The sequence below is a fragment of the Leptodactylus fuscus genome, chromosome 7, assembly GCF_031893055.1.
Source record: "Leptodactylus fuscus isolate aLepFus1 chromosome 7, aLepFus1.hap2, whole genome shotgun sequence".
In the NCBI taxonomy this organism is placed as follows: Eukaryota; Metazoa; Chordata; class Amphibia; order Anura; family Leptodactylidae; genus Leptodactylus; species Leptodactylus fuscus.
In genome coordinates, this window is record NC_134271.1 from 122251372 (window position 1) to 122264858 (window position 13487).

At 44.4% G+C, this 13487-nt stretch overlaps 1 protein-coding gene across 1 annotated transcript in view; it reads left to right on the forward strand.

The window, feature by feature from the left end:
* AQR (aquarius intron-binding spliceosomal factor) overlaps positions 1-11157 on the forward strand; it is a 79027-nt gene extending 67870 nt beyond the window's left edge. Inside the window, exons 33-35 of the mRNA XM_075282958.1 lie at positions 5257-5431; positions 7716-7835; positions 10229-11157. Of these exons, the coding sequence (XP_075139059.1) occupies positions 5257-5431; positions 7716-7835; positions 10229-10705 (772 nt within the window). The 3' untranslated portion in view covers positions 10706-11157. The remainder of the gene's footprint in view (positions 1-5256; positions 5432-7715; positions 7836-10228) is intronic.
* Positions 11158-13487: the final 2330 nt, after the last annotated feature.

Sequence of the window (13487 nt, forward strand, 5' to 3'; positions counted from 1 at the left end):
ATTACACTCCGCTTTACATCGGCTCTGTTTAATGGCGTGGCTGTTGATTGCAAGAAGGTTTGCTATGCCTCCCAGCTGCAGGTACAAGAACATTACACAAAGAGAGCTGGTCAGGGCAGGGCCGAAGAAGGGCACCACTCCAACAGCAAGACCAGTATCTGTTCCTTTGTGCAAAGTAGAGTGCTACCAGAGCCTTGCAATATGGACTTCAGCAGGCCACTGGTATACATCTTTCTGACCGAACCGGGCCTTCATGCTACTCTCATGGAATGTACCTGACAGTATCCAGTTTGATTGGCATTTACCAGAGAACACAAGAATTGTCAGGTTCACCATTGGCTCCCCATTCCGTTCATAGATGAAAGCAGGCTCACGCTGAATGGGGAATGTTATGTTGCCTGCAACTTCATCCAGTGGTGGTCTAGGGCAGGGGCATGCAAGGCATATTTCCCTGGCATGGCAGCCTGAAGGGATGACATTTGGTTCAGAAACTGGTGCTATTATACTCTGGGGTATCTCCAGACCCCACATTATAATAAGCAGAGATCAAACTTAAACAAAGTTACTCACCTTCCTGTACTCGGGCGCTTCTACCTAAAGTCTGCGAATACCCATGTGTGAGATAAAGGAGTTTTCTCATGGACACAACCATCTTTACATTTGTAGACCATTAAAAGTTAATCATTTCCCTGCAGCGTCTGTATGGCATCATCGCTGCCCCATTTGCAATTTTCCCCTGTACATTTCTGATTCCTCACAGAATAGATGTGATTTGCCACCCTATATGCCCCAGAATCCCCCCACAGCCGCTCTATCTGGCCGTACGCCCAGCGCCCCCCACCTGACTGTCATACATGACGTATTTCTACTCTCAGGGTTTCAATTAGTTTCATTATCTTTCTGTGTCTTCTCATAGAGAGGAACTTGAAGAACAAAAAGAATTAGGCTGCCATTGTCTTGAGAATTTCATTTGGCGTTCTCGTAATGGGGCTGCAATATAGATAATTGTGTCCTGACAGCTCCCAATTGTTTGGATTGAATACGTCCTAGCACGGAATGGAAATACTCATTACCAACATAATATTCTTCATGTTTAACATATTCCACTCTGTGTACAGCCAGCTGTAGGCCATTGTACTGCTGAGGTTACCATCACAGATGTGTGGTCACTGGAGATACATGGGCTATCTGTGATGATATACCATGCTATGCATTACCCTGTATACAGCTTATATATCCTCTCCTGTCTGTGTTTAGTAAAACAAACTATACATTGTGCCCTTCCTACGTTAGTCCTCCTAGAAATGTATGTATAAATGGACAAGTCAGTGTTACCATTTCCTTCTCCAAGGAGTGTGTCCCTGCACAGTCTGACACTGGTGAACCTACTGAAAAAAGACATGAAAAAACATAACGGCCCACCCGTTATAAACCGCTATATAGACTTAGAGCTGTACAATACAATAAGTAGCCCTTGTGAAGACAATACCAGTGTATAACCTAGCCCAGGCTTGTGTTTTGGTGTAGCTTTCGCCAGGGGTGACACTGGCAGCAGTTATTGGAGGGTGTGTATGGACACACCACCACCAGCCGCTCACATATCCAAAGAGCATGCTGGTCCTTTATAGACCTTATCCAGATAGATTTTTTTTGTTTTTGGGTCAGTCTATGTTGTACCTGTGTGTCCATTTTTGTTAGGGTAGGTTCACACTACATGTTGCTTTCACCCATCATAAAATGAGAGTAATGGACATTATAGGGATTCTATCATTGGAGAAACATGTTTTTAGCTGAAGCAGTGTTGGAATAGCCTTTATAAAGGTTATTCTACAACTATCTTTACTTTTCCTGACCGCTGTTTGTCCAAAAAAAGTTTTATTCTCATAGGTAATGCAGCTCCAAGCGCACCATTGTCATCGCTGCAACCCCCCCCCCCCCAGCGCTGCTTTTCCATGCCCCCAGCATCTTCTTGCTCTGTCGGCCATTTTTCTGGAGTACGCTGGTATAAGAAACTAAAGAAAAAAGGCCAATGGAGCGCGTACAGTCGGCCCTGCCACTTCGAGTTCAAGCAGAGCCTCCTTACCTGCTCCCATCCTCTTTCTTTCTATTGTAAAGAAAAAAACAAAAAATAAATGACAGACGCCATCTTCCATCATGTTTTTATACATTGGAGAGAATGTAGATGACGGGACTCTGTCTACATCAGTTACCCTATCGCCATTAATGTCCTATGACAGATGATAGCAGCAGACATTAACAATGTTAGGGCTAGTTCACACGGGGGCAAGGAGGCGGATTGTGACAGTGGATTTCGCCTCAAAATCCACCTCTATACAATGGTGGTCTATGGAGACTAGCGAGCTGCCCTTTCTTCAGGCGGCAGTATCCTATATCCAGTATCAGGGGGAAGCCGCGACCGCGACGATCGTGGCAGGCGGGTTTTGACCCAAGAGTGACGCGGCTCCCCACGTCACTCTCTGTGCCAAAATCTGCCCCAACGAGCCCTTAGTGTGAACTTGCCCTTACTTCTGTGTGTCATCTGTATTCTCCACAAAATAAAAAGAACTACTTAAGAAGCTCACAGTGTTTGACAGCGTCAGGGCCCCTTCACACGGCGTAAGCGCTCGGCTCATTCCGAGCCGTACACGCGAGCACTTCTAAACACTTCCCATTTACTTCAATGGGAGCGCACGTAAAGCCGGCTTTACGAGCGCTCCCATTAAAGTGAATGGGAAGTGTTTAGAAGCGCTCGCGTGTACAGATCGGAATGAGCAGAGCGCTTACGCCGTGTGAAGGGGCCCTTATATTCAGCATCTTCTAGCAGTGGATCTGTGAACAATAGATTGTATATGGCATTTATCTGTATACAGCTGTTTTGAGGTTGGAGCCCCTCATCAGTACCGTAGACACAGCTTAAAGGAGTCGTTCAGGAACTTTAACTTACCTTTGCTGTATCTGGCTCTTCATCATGGACCCAGGGGCTCTGGCCTGGTTTTGATTCCATCGGTACCTCATAGACCCTCTGGGTCACTTCATCTCCTCCCTCTTCTTCTAATCTCACAGGTAATTTATCTATACAATGGGGTTGTCTATACTGTAGTCAGTCAGCACCATAGCCCAAATTACTTGTGAGATCAGGAGTGGGGGCGTAGCGACCCAGAGGCTGAAACCAAGCATGAACTCCAGGGTCCAAGATAAAAAAATCCACTGTATACAGTTTAAGTCCTTGGACAACCCCTTTAATGGAAGTGCAGATTACCCAGAGAACTCCATTTTCATTTTGGAGGAATCTCTGGTTTGAGGTAATAGGCATAGTTATTTCCCAAGGAGCGCTGCCTGAAGAACTCCGTCTCCATGCACCGCCTGGTCTGTTCGGGGGAAAACCAGCACCTCCCCTGCATTCCCCAATGAGCAATATGCCTATTTTCTTCCTATATTATATTACTTCATTAGTTTTAGGATTCATATGAGATGAGCTCAGACATATTACACCCAGCCAGAATCAGGGGAAGATTTTTAACCATTAGCCCTGACATTTCTTATCATTCGGCGTTCCTCTTTATAATGTGCAGGAATATTACGTACAGGAACTTGTGAAGGAGACAAAACACTAAACGCTAAGACACAGATGGAGGTTGTAACCAAAATAAAAGGCACTATGGGAGAAGCTGCAGTAGGACGTGCACTAGCTAGTAAATGTTCATGAAGAGGAAATCCCATGGAGTTATCTGTTTACTGATCTAAAACTTCCTGAACAGCATTGTTGGCAAAGCATCGTGAGCCTAAGAAATCCCTGCAGATAAGTATAGGAATCCTCCGAGTGTCCAGGGATGTCGGCTCACTGAGCCAACTTGTCCCATACCTTTAGCTCCAGTGCTCAGGCTTTCCCCTAGTTTGCGGTGCCGGATGTGATTTTGGATTCCTGGTCAGCAGTAAATGGAGAGACGTCCATAAATGTGCAGTGCAGGAGTTTTGTGAATGGCCGAGCGAGTGGATGTTCTCAGATCTCCCATAGAAGTGAATGGAGAGAGCGGCTATTGGGGTGAGGACGGTGGGCCAAGTAATCTTGTGATATAACGGACCACAATTATTACTCATATGGCCGTATTTTTTGGGGGGTGCTAGCTGAGATGTAGTAACTTTGTTTTTATACACTGACTATACTACAATGTAAAACTGGTGGCAAAATGACTCATTTTATAGATAAAAAATATGCAAATCTATTCTCCAGGATGTAATTAGGAGAACATTGCCTCTGTATGTTGTCCTCTAGAGGGCGGCATACAGAGTGCACTGTTCTCCTAATTCCATCCTGGAGAATAGATTTGCATATTTTTTACCCAGAATCCCTAGCGGAGCAGGAACCACTTGTAAGTCTCCGTACGCCTATGTAGGCACACACTCTCCCTAATGTGTATGGATTATCCCCTGACCCTCATGTTATAGATGTCAGTCTTAGATAATGAATCTAATGGGGGACACTGTTGGGTATGTTAGCAGGGCACATTCTGATGGTTTAGGAAGTTTTCTGTCCGATACATGTGATTTTGGCTGTGACTCCACATCGCTGTATCACCACCCTGTGACTCTTTCACCAATGTCAATGAATGGAGTCGCATTGTGGACAGGACTTCTAGTTGCAAAAAAAAGTGAATCCCTTTTCTTATATGTTCACTTAGGTAGGGGGCGGACTCGCTGTATATAGTACCTCTCCAAAGCATTGCTGGCCATACACATTAGATAGATGTCAGACCGTGTACATGTGTTCTGTAAAGGCAGAAACCCACTGCCATATATCCGTGCAGTAGCTTATCCGCCTGGTACTAAGAGGCTTGTGAAGAGCTTGCTTAATATAGATCCCACCTACCCTAAATAATATAGGCTGTAGGTGTAGTTGACATGCTGCGATGTTCCAAACCACCGCGTGTATTTTTTTGCAATATGTAACTGGGACTGCTCCAAGTGAAAAAACCTGTAAAACATTTAGGAAAGGGGGGACATGACTGAAAGCTTCTATATATGTTAGAGGTACAATAACGTTCAGGAGGGAAATGTTTGGAACAAACTTCCTACAGATGTTTTTGGGAAATCTACCATAAGTGAATATAAGTCTACCTGGGATAAGATAAAATAATAATGTAAGGGCTGACTAGATGGACCGTGCGGTCTTTTCTGCCATCTGTCTTCCATGTTTGTATAACAAGGACATGTCTCCATCTCTGTGCTCTGTTATATGTGACTTGCTTTGTCTTGCAGGGATGTGAGACGTTTAGTTGTGGCCATGTCCAGAGCTCGCCTCGGCCTCTACATATTTGCTCGGGTTTCCCTCTTCCAGAACTGCTTTGAGCTGACTCCTGCATTCAGACAACTGACCGCTCGCCCTCTGCGACTCCACATTATACCGGGAGAATCTTTTCCTACACAGCGGAGGGTAAGTGGCATCAACTAGCTAGTTACCTGGCAATGGGAGATAAGAATATTACTGTAGGCTTTTGTCGTCTTTGCCGTTTTGTGATGGTTTTGCATAACTAGTACAAAGAAAGTATAGAAGTCGCCCATAACAAGTGATAAGGTACCAGATACAACACCCACAGAGTATCTGAGAAAGGAGAGCTGGAGTGAAGGATTCTTACAGCATTAGATGATGACAAACCATTTCACATATTAGAACTGAATGTAAAAATGATCCAATTGTCCTTCCTATGATCAGGCAACTCAGGAGTCAGAATAAGTCTGGTCTCACATGGCCCATGTATCAGCCGGATGTACTGGCCAAAGTGTCACTCTGCTGCACCTAACTCAGCATGTCACTCCTGGTGAATTGAATGATTGACTTCAGCGCAAACTGATGGTCGTCCATTTACATTGACAACATTGTACAAAAAATGGACAGAAACAGTTTAGTTTCTTTTTTCTTTTTAAAATAACATTGATGTCTATAAACAGATGACTATCACTTTGTGTCCTTCAAACAGAGGCTCTAAACAGATGTAAAAAACGTGATCTGAATAGAGCCCTAAAACAGTCCAGCCTGAACTCAATTCAACCCTCCGTGACGGCAGATGACTGAGTAGAAATGGATTGGGCTGCTGGATTGCAACATGACCAATCGTTGGGTTCTGAAGGGAGAGAAGCTAGAGTTGTCTGGCAGATGAGCTCTCTTTTCTGCCCATTGAAAACCCTTCGTTCACATCTGTGTTTGGTATTCCGTCCGGGGGAGTCCCCAAGCGTTGTGCCAGTGAAAGCACACGGACCCCTAGACTATAATGGGGTCTATCTGCTTGCTGCGTGCTGCCTGCACAAATCATGCGGACAGGAAAGTAGAATCTGAACTACTTTCCTGTCCGCATGTTCATGCGGAGATCTGGCAGCAAGCACACGGACCCCATTATAGTCTATGCGGTCCATGTGCTTTCACTGGCACACTGCTTGCATTTACATTTGTAATTCCGTTCAGGGGTTCCTCATGCGGACTCCCCTGGACAGAATACCGAACACAGATGTGACCGAGGCCTTATTCACACAACAGTTCTCATTTTGACAGCTCTTTCTTCTTTGACCTCACCCAGTATCCTTTGCTAACAGACACAGTTCACTCACCAATCTATTGTATATCTGTTAAAAACAGATCCACTGATTTCTCTTGGGTCCGTCAAAACAGACAAGGATAGAGGGTGTCAGTTTTTTTTCTGTCTTTCCAAAAATACAGACATTAAAACTCAATCCTGTTTTGTATTTTTTTTTTTTTTTTTTTTTTATAAATGCCCTTGCATGGCTGTTTTTCAATGTCATGTGAATCTGGCCTTAGAGTATTGTTGAGCGCAGACAGTAGCAGTCAGTGCTAGTAGTGGATGCAGCTGGTAAGTATCACATAGACATACGTGTATCATACTAATGTAATGATGTGACATGTGCTGTCTCCAGCTCAGTAAATGCCAGCCGATACTGAAGAGCCATGTGTTACTCTCACATCATATTGTCGGCAGCTCTTGTTATGTAGAAGACCTTGATTCCTACCGTATATACAGAAAAGACTGTGTTGCTAGGAAATCAATAAAAGATGAGATTTATTGCTATGAGCGCATACAATAAAAGTCTAGACTGAGGGGGCTCCCCTATATTATAATGTCATGGAGTAATTCCTCCACCAATAACCACACACATAAGTCAGGGATGAGCTTACTGACTACAAGGTCGCCATATACCACATGTTGTCAAATATTCCAGCTACACAGATATAGCCGGCGGATATCAGGCATATGGCGGTCTACTTCTTACCTGTCACAGTATCTGACAGATGTAGGCCTTTACAACAGAGTTCTGACATAAGTTGTTAGGAATGTTCACATCCAACTTAAAGGGGTTTTCCAGTTTAGGACATTAATATCAGTGAGAGTCCATTTCATGGCCCCCTGGCTGATCAGCTGTTTTATAGGGCGATGGTGCTTGTGTAATCCAGTGTGTGCACAGCTCCATCTACATTCGAGATTAGGCCATCTATGTTTTTAACTCCTTGCTGTTATTATTTTATTATTTGCAGCATTTGTGTTCTAAAGAGGAGCAGCCAATAGATCTTCAGTAGTCACAGCCGTGTAGCAGTAATCTTATAATGTAATATATACCATTGAATAAGGTTTTATTCCCCCCTCATAAATAATTGTACATATCCAACAGGATTCTAATATGTTAACATTAATGTGTATGTGACTTTTCAGAATGGAGATGTGCCGCCCTACCCAGCACAGGTCATCAAGAACATGCCAGAAATGGCAGGATATGTGTACAACATGTATCTGCACATGATGAGAAGCAGTCAGCAATACCAGTACCACCAGGTAATATTACACAGTCCTGTGGGAAATAATTCATTTCATTATTGAGCCCTGGCCGCAAAAAAGGAATAAGCCCTGTCCTGAGTTTTACTCCCAGACTCACGTCCCATACACAGGAGTGTGTATGAGGCCATAGCAAATAATGGGCCTGAAAAACATGGCTAAGCACATTGACCAAGCACAGGTTTGTGTGCATTTAGGTGCTCGCCTTGTCATAAATGAGTCGCTATCTTTGCCGGGGCCTATGCCTATATTGATGCCAGAAAACAACTGTAAATTATTATTAATCTGACGGGGCCGATGATCCCACCATAAATGGCAAGGACGGTGTTAAAAAAAAAAAAAAAAAAAAAAGCTATTTGCTAGAAATATGGTCGTGAGCGGTTTTTAAAAGGTCGCAGACTGTGCCACACAAGTGACGTAGGGCAATCATAAATGTTCCCATTTACGTAATCCAAAATGGTTCTAATAAAAAATCCTTCATGTGGCTGCGTCATATAATAATAATAAAGCTATGGCTCACAGACGGCATGGATTAAAAAAAAAAAATGGCTGGGACAGTGAGGGGTTAAAAGTTGGGCATATTCAATGGAAAGCTTGAGAATGAGTGCGGTTGTTTGTCAGAGAACGAACTTGTCCCAACCCCCGTCTTACACAGCAGAGTGTATCGGGGAAGGGGATGTGTAATGGCCGCCCAGTTTTCCACCAGATCAATATTTCGGTGTACATTGCAGTTTCCACTTCCTGAGCGTTCCTATAGATGTAGTATAAAAGGGTGCACTTTTTTTTTTGTTTTGTTTGTTACGATTTGCGTGTTTTCAGTGGTTGTCAAAAATTCCGTGTTGTACCTTATTAACTGTATGGGGTCGGGGCCGCGCGCATTTATACAACTAATATACTTTTCACGCTAGCAAATTTACATATAAACCCAAAAGAAATCCACCCAAGCAGCCCGTGAGCTGAGAAACAAAGAAGTAAAGTGAGTGAGTGCTGCAGTTTAGCCGCTAATGCAGTACAGATGAAGTGTGTATTAGGAGAACAGACAGGGCGCAGCAGGAGTTCCCCTCCTGTTCTTGGCCTTTCCCCAGCAGTTCAGCACTAAATCTTTCCGCAGAATCTTGGAAGTCGTTACACAGCAGTCTCAATGTGCTGCGGGTGCACTAATCCTAATGATTGTGTGCAGCTCAAGATGGAAAACGGGCCGTCCTCCCAGGGAAATCCAACTTTACTGATTCAAATCAGCTTGTGTACTGCAAGCATCTCTTCTCCGGCTTAACCCTGTCCTTGCTAAACTTCTAGATAACTTTAATAAGGAGGCTCACAGACTCTCAAGAAAATCTGTGATCCCCATACCAGTTACTAAAACATCACACACAATACTCGCGCTCATTGCATAATCTCAGAAATCACTGGTGGCTAACCCGCTGCGAAGTATAGTAACAAGACAACAAGTCCTGTCCACATACTGCAGGAACAAACCCACCGCGTAAGGAGTCTTACGGCTAGTTCACACAGGGATTGCGTGTGTGCGCTTTCCGCTCTGGATTAGGCCCAAATGAACGGGTGCTCAGCCGCGGAATCCGCCTGAAGAAAGGGCAGCTCGCTTCTTTTTTCCACTAGTGGGAACAAACCGCTCACGGAAAAAAGAACGCTAGCGGTCTACATAAACCTCTATTGTGAGGGTGAGGATTTAGCACCAAAATCTGCCCCGTGTGAACCAGCCCTTACACTGTGGGGTTCAAACACATGTCATGTCGATTATTGCTGCGTTCTCCCACGGTTCTCAGCGTTTACAATGCCAAGGTTGAAAGCCCAGGGCCAGCCACCTAGAAATCATGGCTAAAAGCAGGCATTTCTAGCAGTTTTTTCTTGCGGGTGGGGCTGTTTTGGGATATCTGAGAACGAAATCTTGCAGCGCACCCAATACAGGGCGTTGGCTTTAATCTAAGGATCTCCCATTCACTGCCATGGAACGTAAGGGTTGGAACACATGGCAGGGTTGAATCCCTGCCACCTAAAGCGACCAATGGGTGCAAAGTTTTTTAAGGTATTATATTAGATATAAAAGTATTTGCTCACAAAATAAGGCACATACACACAGAAAAAAAGCCACTCAAAGTTTTATCAGGACACAGCCATGCCAATAGATATCTCATGGCCCTCAGCCGGTCATATCACAGGAAATAAGGAGCAGGCATGGATTTCATCCTATCCATTGCCCTGAGAGATGAGCCCTCCCCAGAGGAGCCTTGCAGTAGCTTACTCTCCTCCCCTCCATTGACAACACATGCATACTCAGCCCGACCAAGCAGCCCTATATATGTAGGATAATAGCTGGCACCGCCATAACTCACTAACCACAGTGACTAATGATATGTTTATTTCTATCCCAATAGGGCCTCTTGCCTCCACCTGCTGCCACCAAAGAAACCGAGTCCGCTCCCTCACAGGATGAGGACATGGAAGTAGAAGAAAGTATATCGCAAAAAAATGAAGCGGAGTCCGAAAACCCAGATCCAGAATCAAAGACACCAGCAGATCCAGAAGAAGAGAAAGAAAAGACGACACCTTCTGGAAAGGAAACCGAGCAGGAGACTACAAGTACAGAACAGACAAGTGAGGGAGCGTCAAGGGAAGTCCAAGAGCCTGAACCCTCAGAAATGTCTTCTGAGACATCAGAGACTGGGGTAGAAGTGAGCGAGCCGGGGCCGCAGATGGAGGTGGATTCATCAGAAGCCAAAGAAGCAGCAGAGAACATAGGCTATGGAAATATCCAGCCAGAGGAGGATGGTGCAGAACATCAGAAGATGCCAGATCATCCTGGAAGGGACAGCGACAGTGAATACAGTGAAGATGAGGGGGCAGAGGACTAATGCGCCATGTAATTGTACAAGACCTCCGCTTTATGACCGTCATCATGTACTTGTAGGAAGCTGATCGCACTCTAGCTACCTGCCATTGTAGCTGGAGGAGTCTGATATTTTTTTGTCCCCATTTATAGTCATGAATACAGATATTGGCCAAACCTAAAGACAGACAAAGCTGGATTGTCTGGAGAAGATGCAGAGAGCGTCTGAGCGAGCGCTTGGTACGTGCCAGAGCAGGATTCAGTCTCCTCAGAAAAGCGGGCACACGTCCATAACACGGCTGTCTCTAATCGGTATGAGCCAATCCATTATGTAAGAAGGGGTTAATGTGTGTACTGTCCGTACACACAGCTGCAAAACTAAACGGGGCGGACATGCATGATTCACAGTGAATTTCTTGAGGTCCACCCAAGCCATGGAAAGATTTTCTTTTTCTTTTTTTCTTTGGTTTGTATACTTGGCAGTAAAGTTTATTTTGTACTAAACTGTCTTCGACTTTCTTCAGTCTGTGGTGGAGAGAAGGAATACACCCTGCTGGGTAAATGTAAAAACCTACAAATGGAGCAGAACTAAAGAAATCCTATATATTCCTGATATTGGGTGTCCTTGTACCACGTCTTCTGTGTGTCACTAGATCAGTAATACTACTAGTTCAGGTTCCCGGCTGGTACCAATAAATCCCATAAAACACACCACATCCCATGTCTGTAGGCAGACACAAACATCGAGGACACTCACTGGTCATACACATTAGACAGGACATCGTACACACCTGCACACTCGGCCAAGCACATGTGTTTTAGCTGTCAGGCACCTCCATTAGTAGCTTGCGGTACTCCAGCCCCAATACTGTACAGTGAACAGGACTTCAGCTCTGCCCCTATTACTTGGAGAGGAGCAGAGCTGTTTTCACCTCTGCCAATGCTGAAAGCTGATCGGTGCTGGGTCCTGGTGTTGGACTGTCACCGATCAGACACCGAACACATAAACAGTAAATGCCGATCAGAAAATGTTATTGTATATATTTCATATATATTTAAGAGAAAAATGTGGCTAGATCCCATCTGGAAAACATTACCGAATACATAGCAGTGTGAACTATGTCCATACACTGTAATGGTCATGCTGCTATATTACATCTCTGCACCCATGTAATATGTGGTCTTGGACAACCCTTTAAGAAGGAAACACTGTCTTTGTCACATTATTAGAAAACGCTGAACACGTTTGGCTTGTTATCTATGACAATAACTTTATCATGAGTGACGACTAAAGATCTTTCGACACTGTTTATGCCAACCTTCACGTGGCATTGTCTACATCCAGCCATGATAAAAGACAACAGCTGAGTTATCTGTAACCCAATTAAAGGGATATTCTTACCTTATATTAGAACACATTGCTAAGATATAACATTATGATTGGTGGGCTTCTTGTCCAGCCGCAATGCTGTACATGCTAAATGGCATTTCTATGTGATGTGGATGGACAGGGAAAAGCTAATGCTACCTGTAGCACAGTGTAATAGAAGACCTATCATACCTGGGAGCCTGAGTAGCCTCCTGGTTTTCTTGACAACTGATTAGCGCCCCCTGTGACATTGCAGACAGTGGTTTAAACATGGAGACCCCCATGTACTACAACTGCTTAGCTCTGTGGCACCTAAGTGGTTAACAACTGCAATTGGTGCTGCTACTATTTGTAGCTATACTGAAACTGGCGGAGAGAAAGGGCCTGCTTGCAGGACTTTTCTTTCTGCCGACTTTAGGCGGATTCAGCTGCAGAACCTCTTACAGACTCCGCTAGTACGAATTGTGACTTATGCCATGGATCTATTTTTTTTTTTAGGACAGACACAAAATTGTACATGCAGGACTTTGTGTGCGTCCAAAAAAAGCAGATTCACGGTGGAGAGGCTGTGAACGGACACCTGCGGACTGCTTTAAAAAACCCATTGAAGTGAATGGGTTTTTAAATGGACTGTTTACAAACCATTGCTAATCTGTATTTCTGCAATTTCGGCGGATTCATGATGGACAGACAGCAGGCGCAAGTGTGAACGCCCCTTTAGGCTAAAGCCCCACGTTGCGGGAACGTAGCTTTTTTTGTTGCAGATTTTGTGGCGGTTTTTTGAGCCAAAGCCAGAAGTGGGTTGAGCAAAAGGTAGAAATTTAAGAGCTTTCTATATATTTCGCTTTCCATATGTAGCCATTCTTGGTTTTGGCTCAAAAAACTGCAACAAAAAAAGCTGCATTTCCGCAAGGTGGGGCCTTGGCCTTAGGGGGCATTCACATGGAGTAACGCGGTGCTGATTCTGGTACGATAACTCGCATAAGGATCAGCGCTGCAAAACAGAATCCCACTGACTTCAATGGGTTCCATTTAGCACACGTAACACTTTGCAATCAATGGGAGGCTTTTTAACCCATTGATTTCAATGTCTTATGTACGTTAAATGGAACCCATTGAAGTCGATGGGATTCTGTTTTGCAGCGCTGATTCTTACGCGAGTTATCGTGCCAGAATCAGCGCCGCGTTACAGGTGTGAATGCCCCCTAAGACAGGTTAGTGTCTCCTGAATCAATGTGCAGGGCTGGGTTCTGGTGACAGACTCCCCTTTGTTCTTGCACAGAGACCCGCCGTGGTGTGAATTTTACCTTCAGGTTGAAACATTCTCAAAGTGAATTTCTCCTTTCCTGTGCTAGATCTAATTGTTACTGATAAATAAGCTGTATACTGACATTACAGGACAGAAAGCTGCAACACATCACGGTCTGTACAAGTCTCC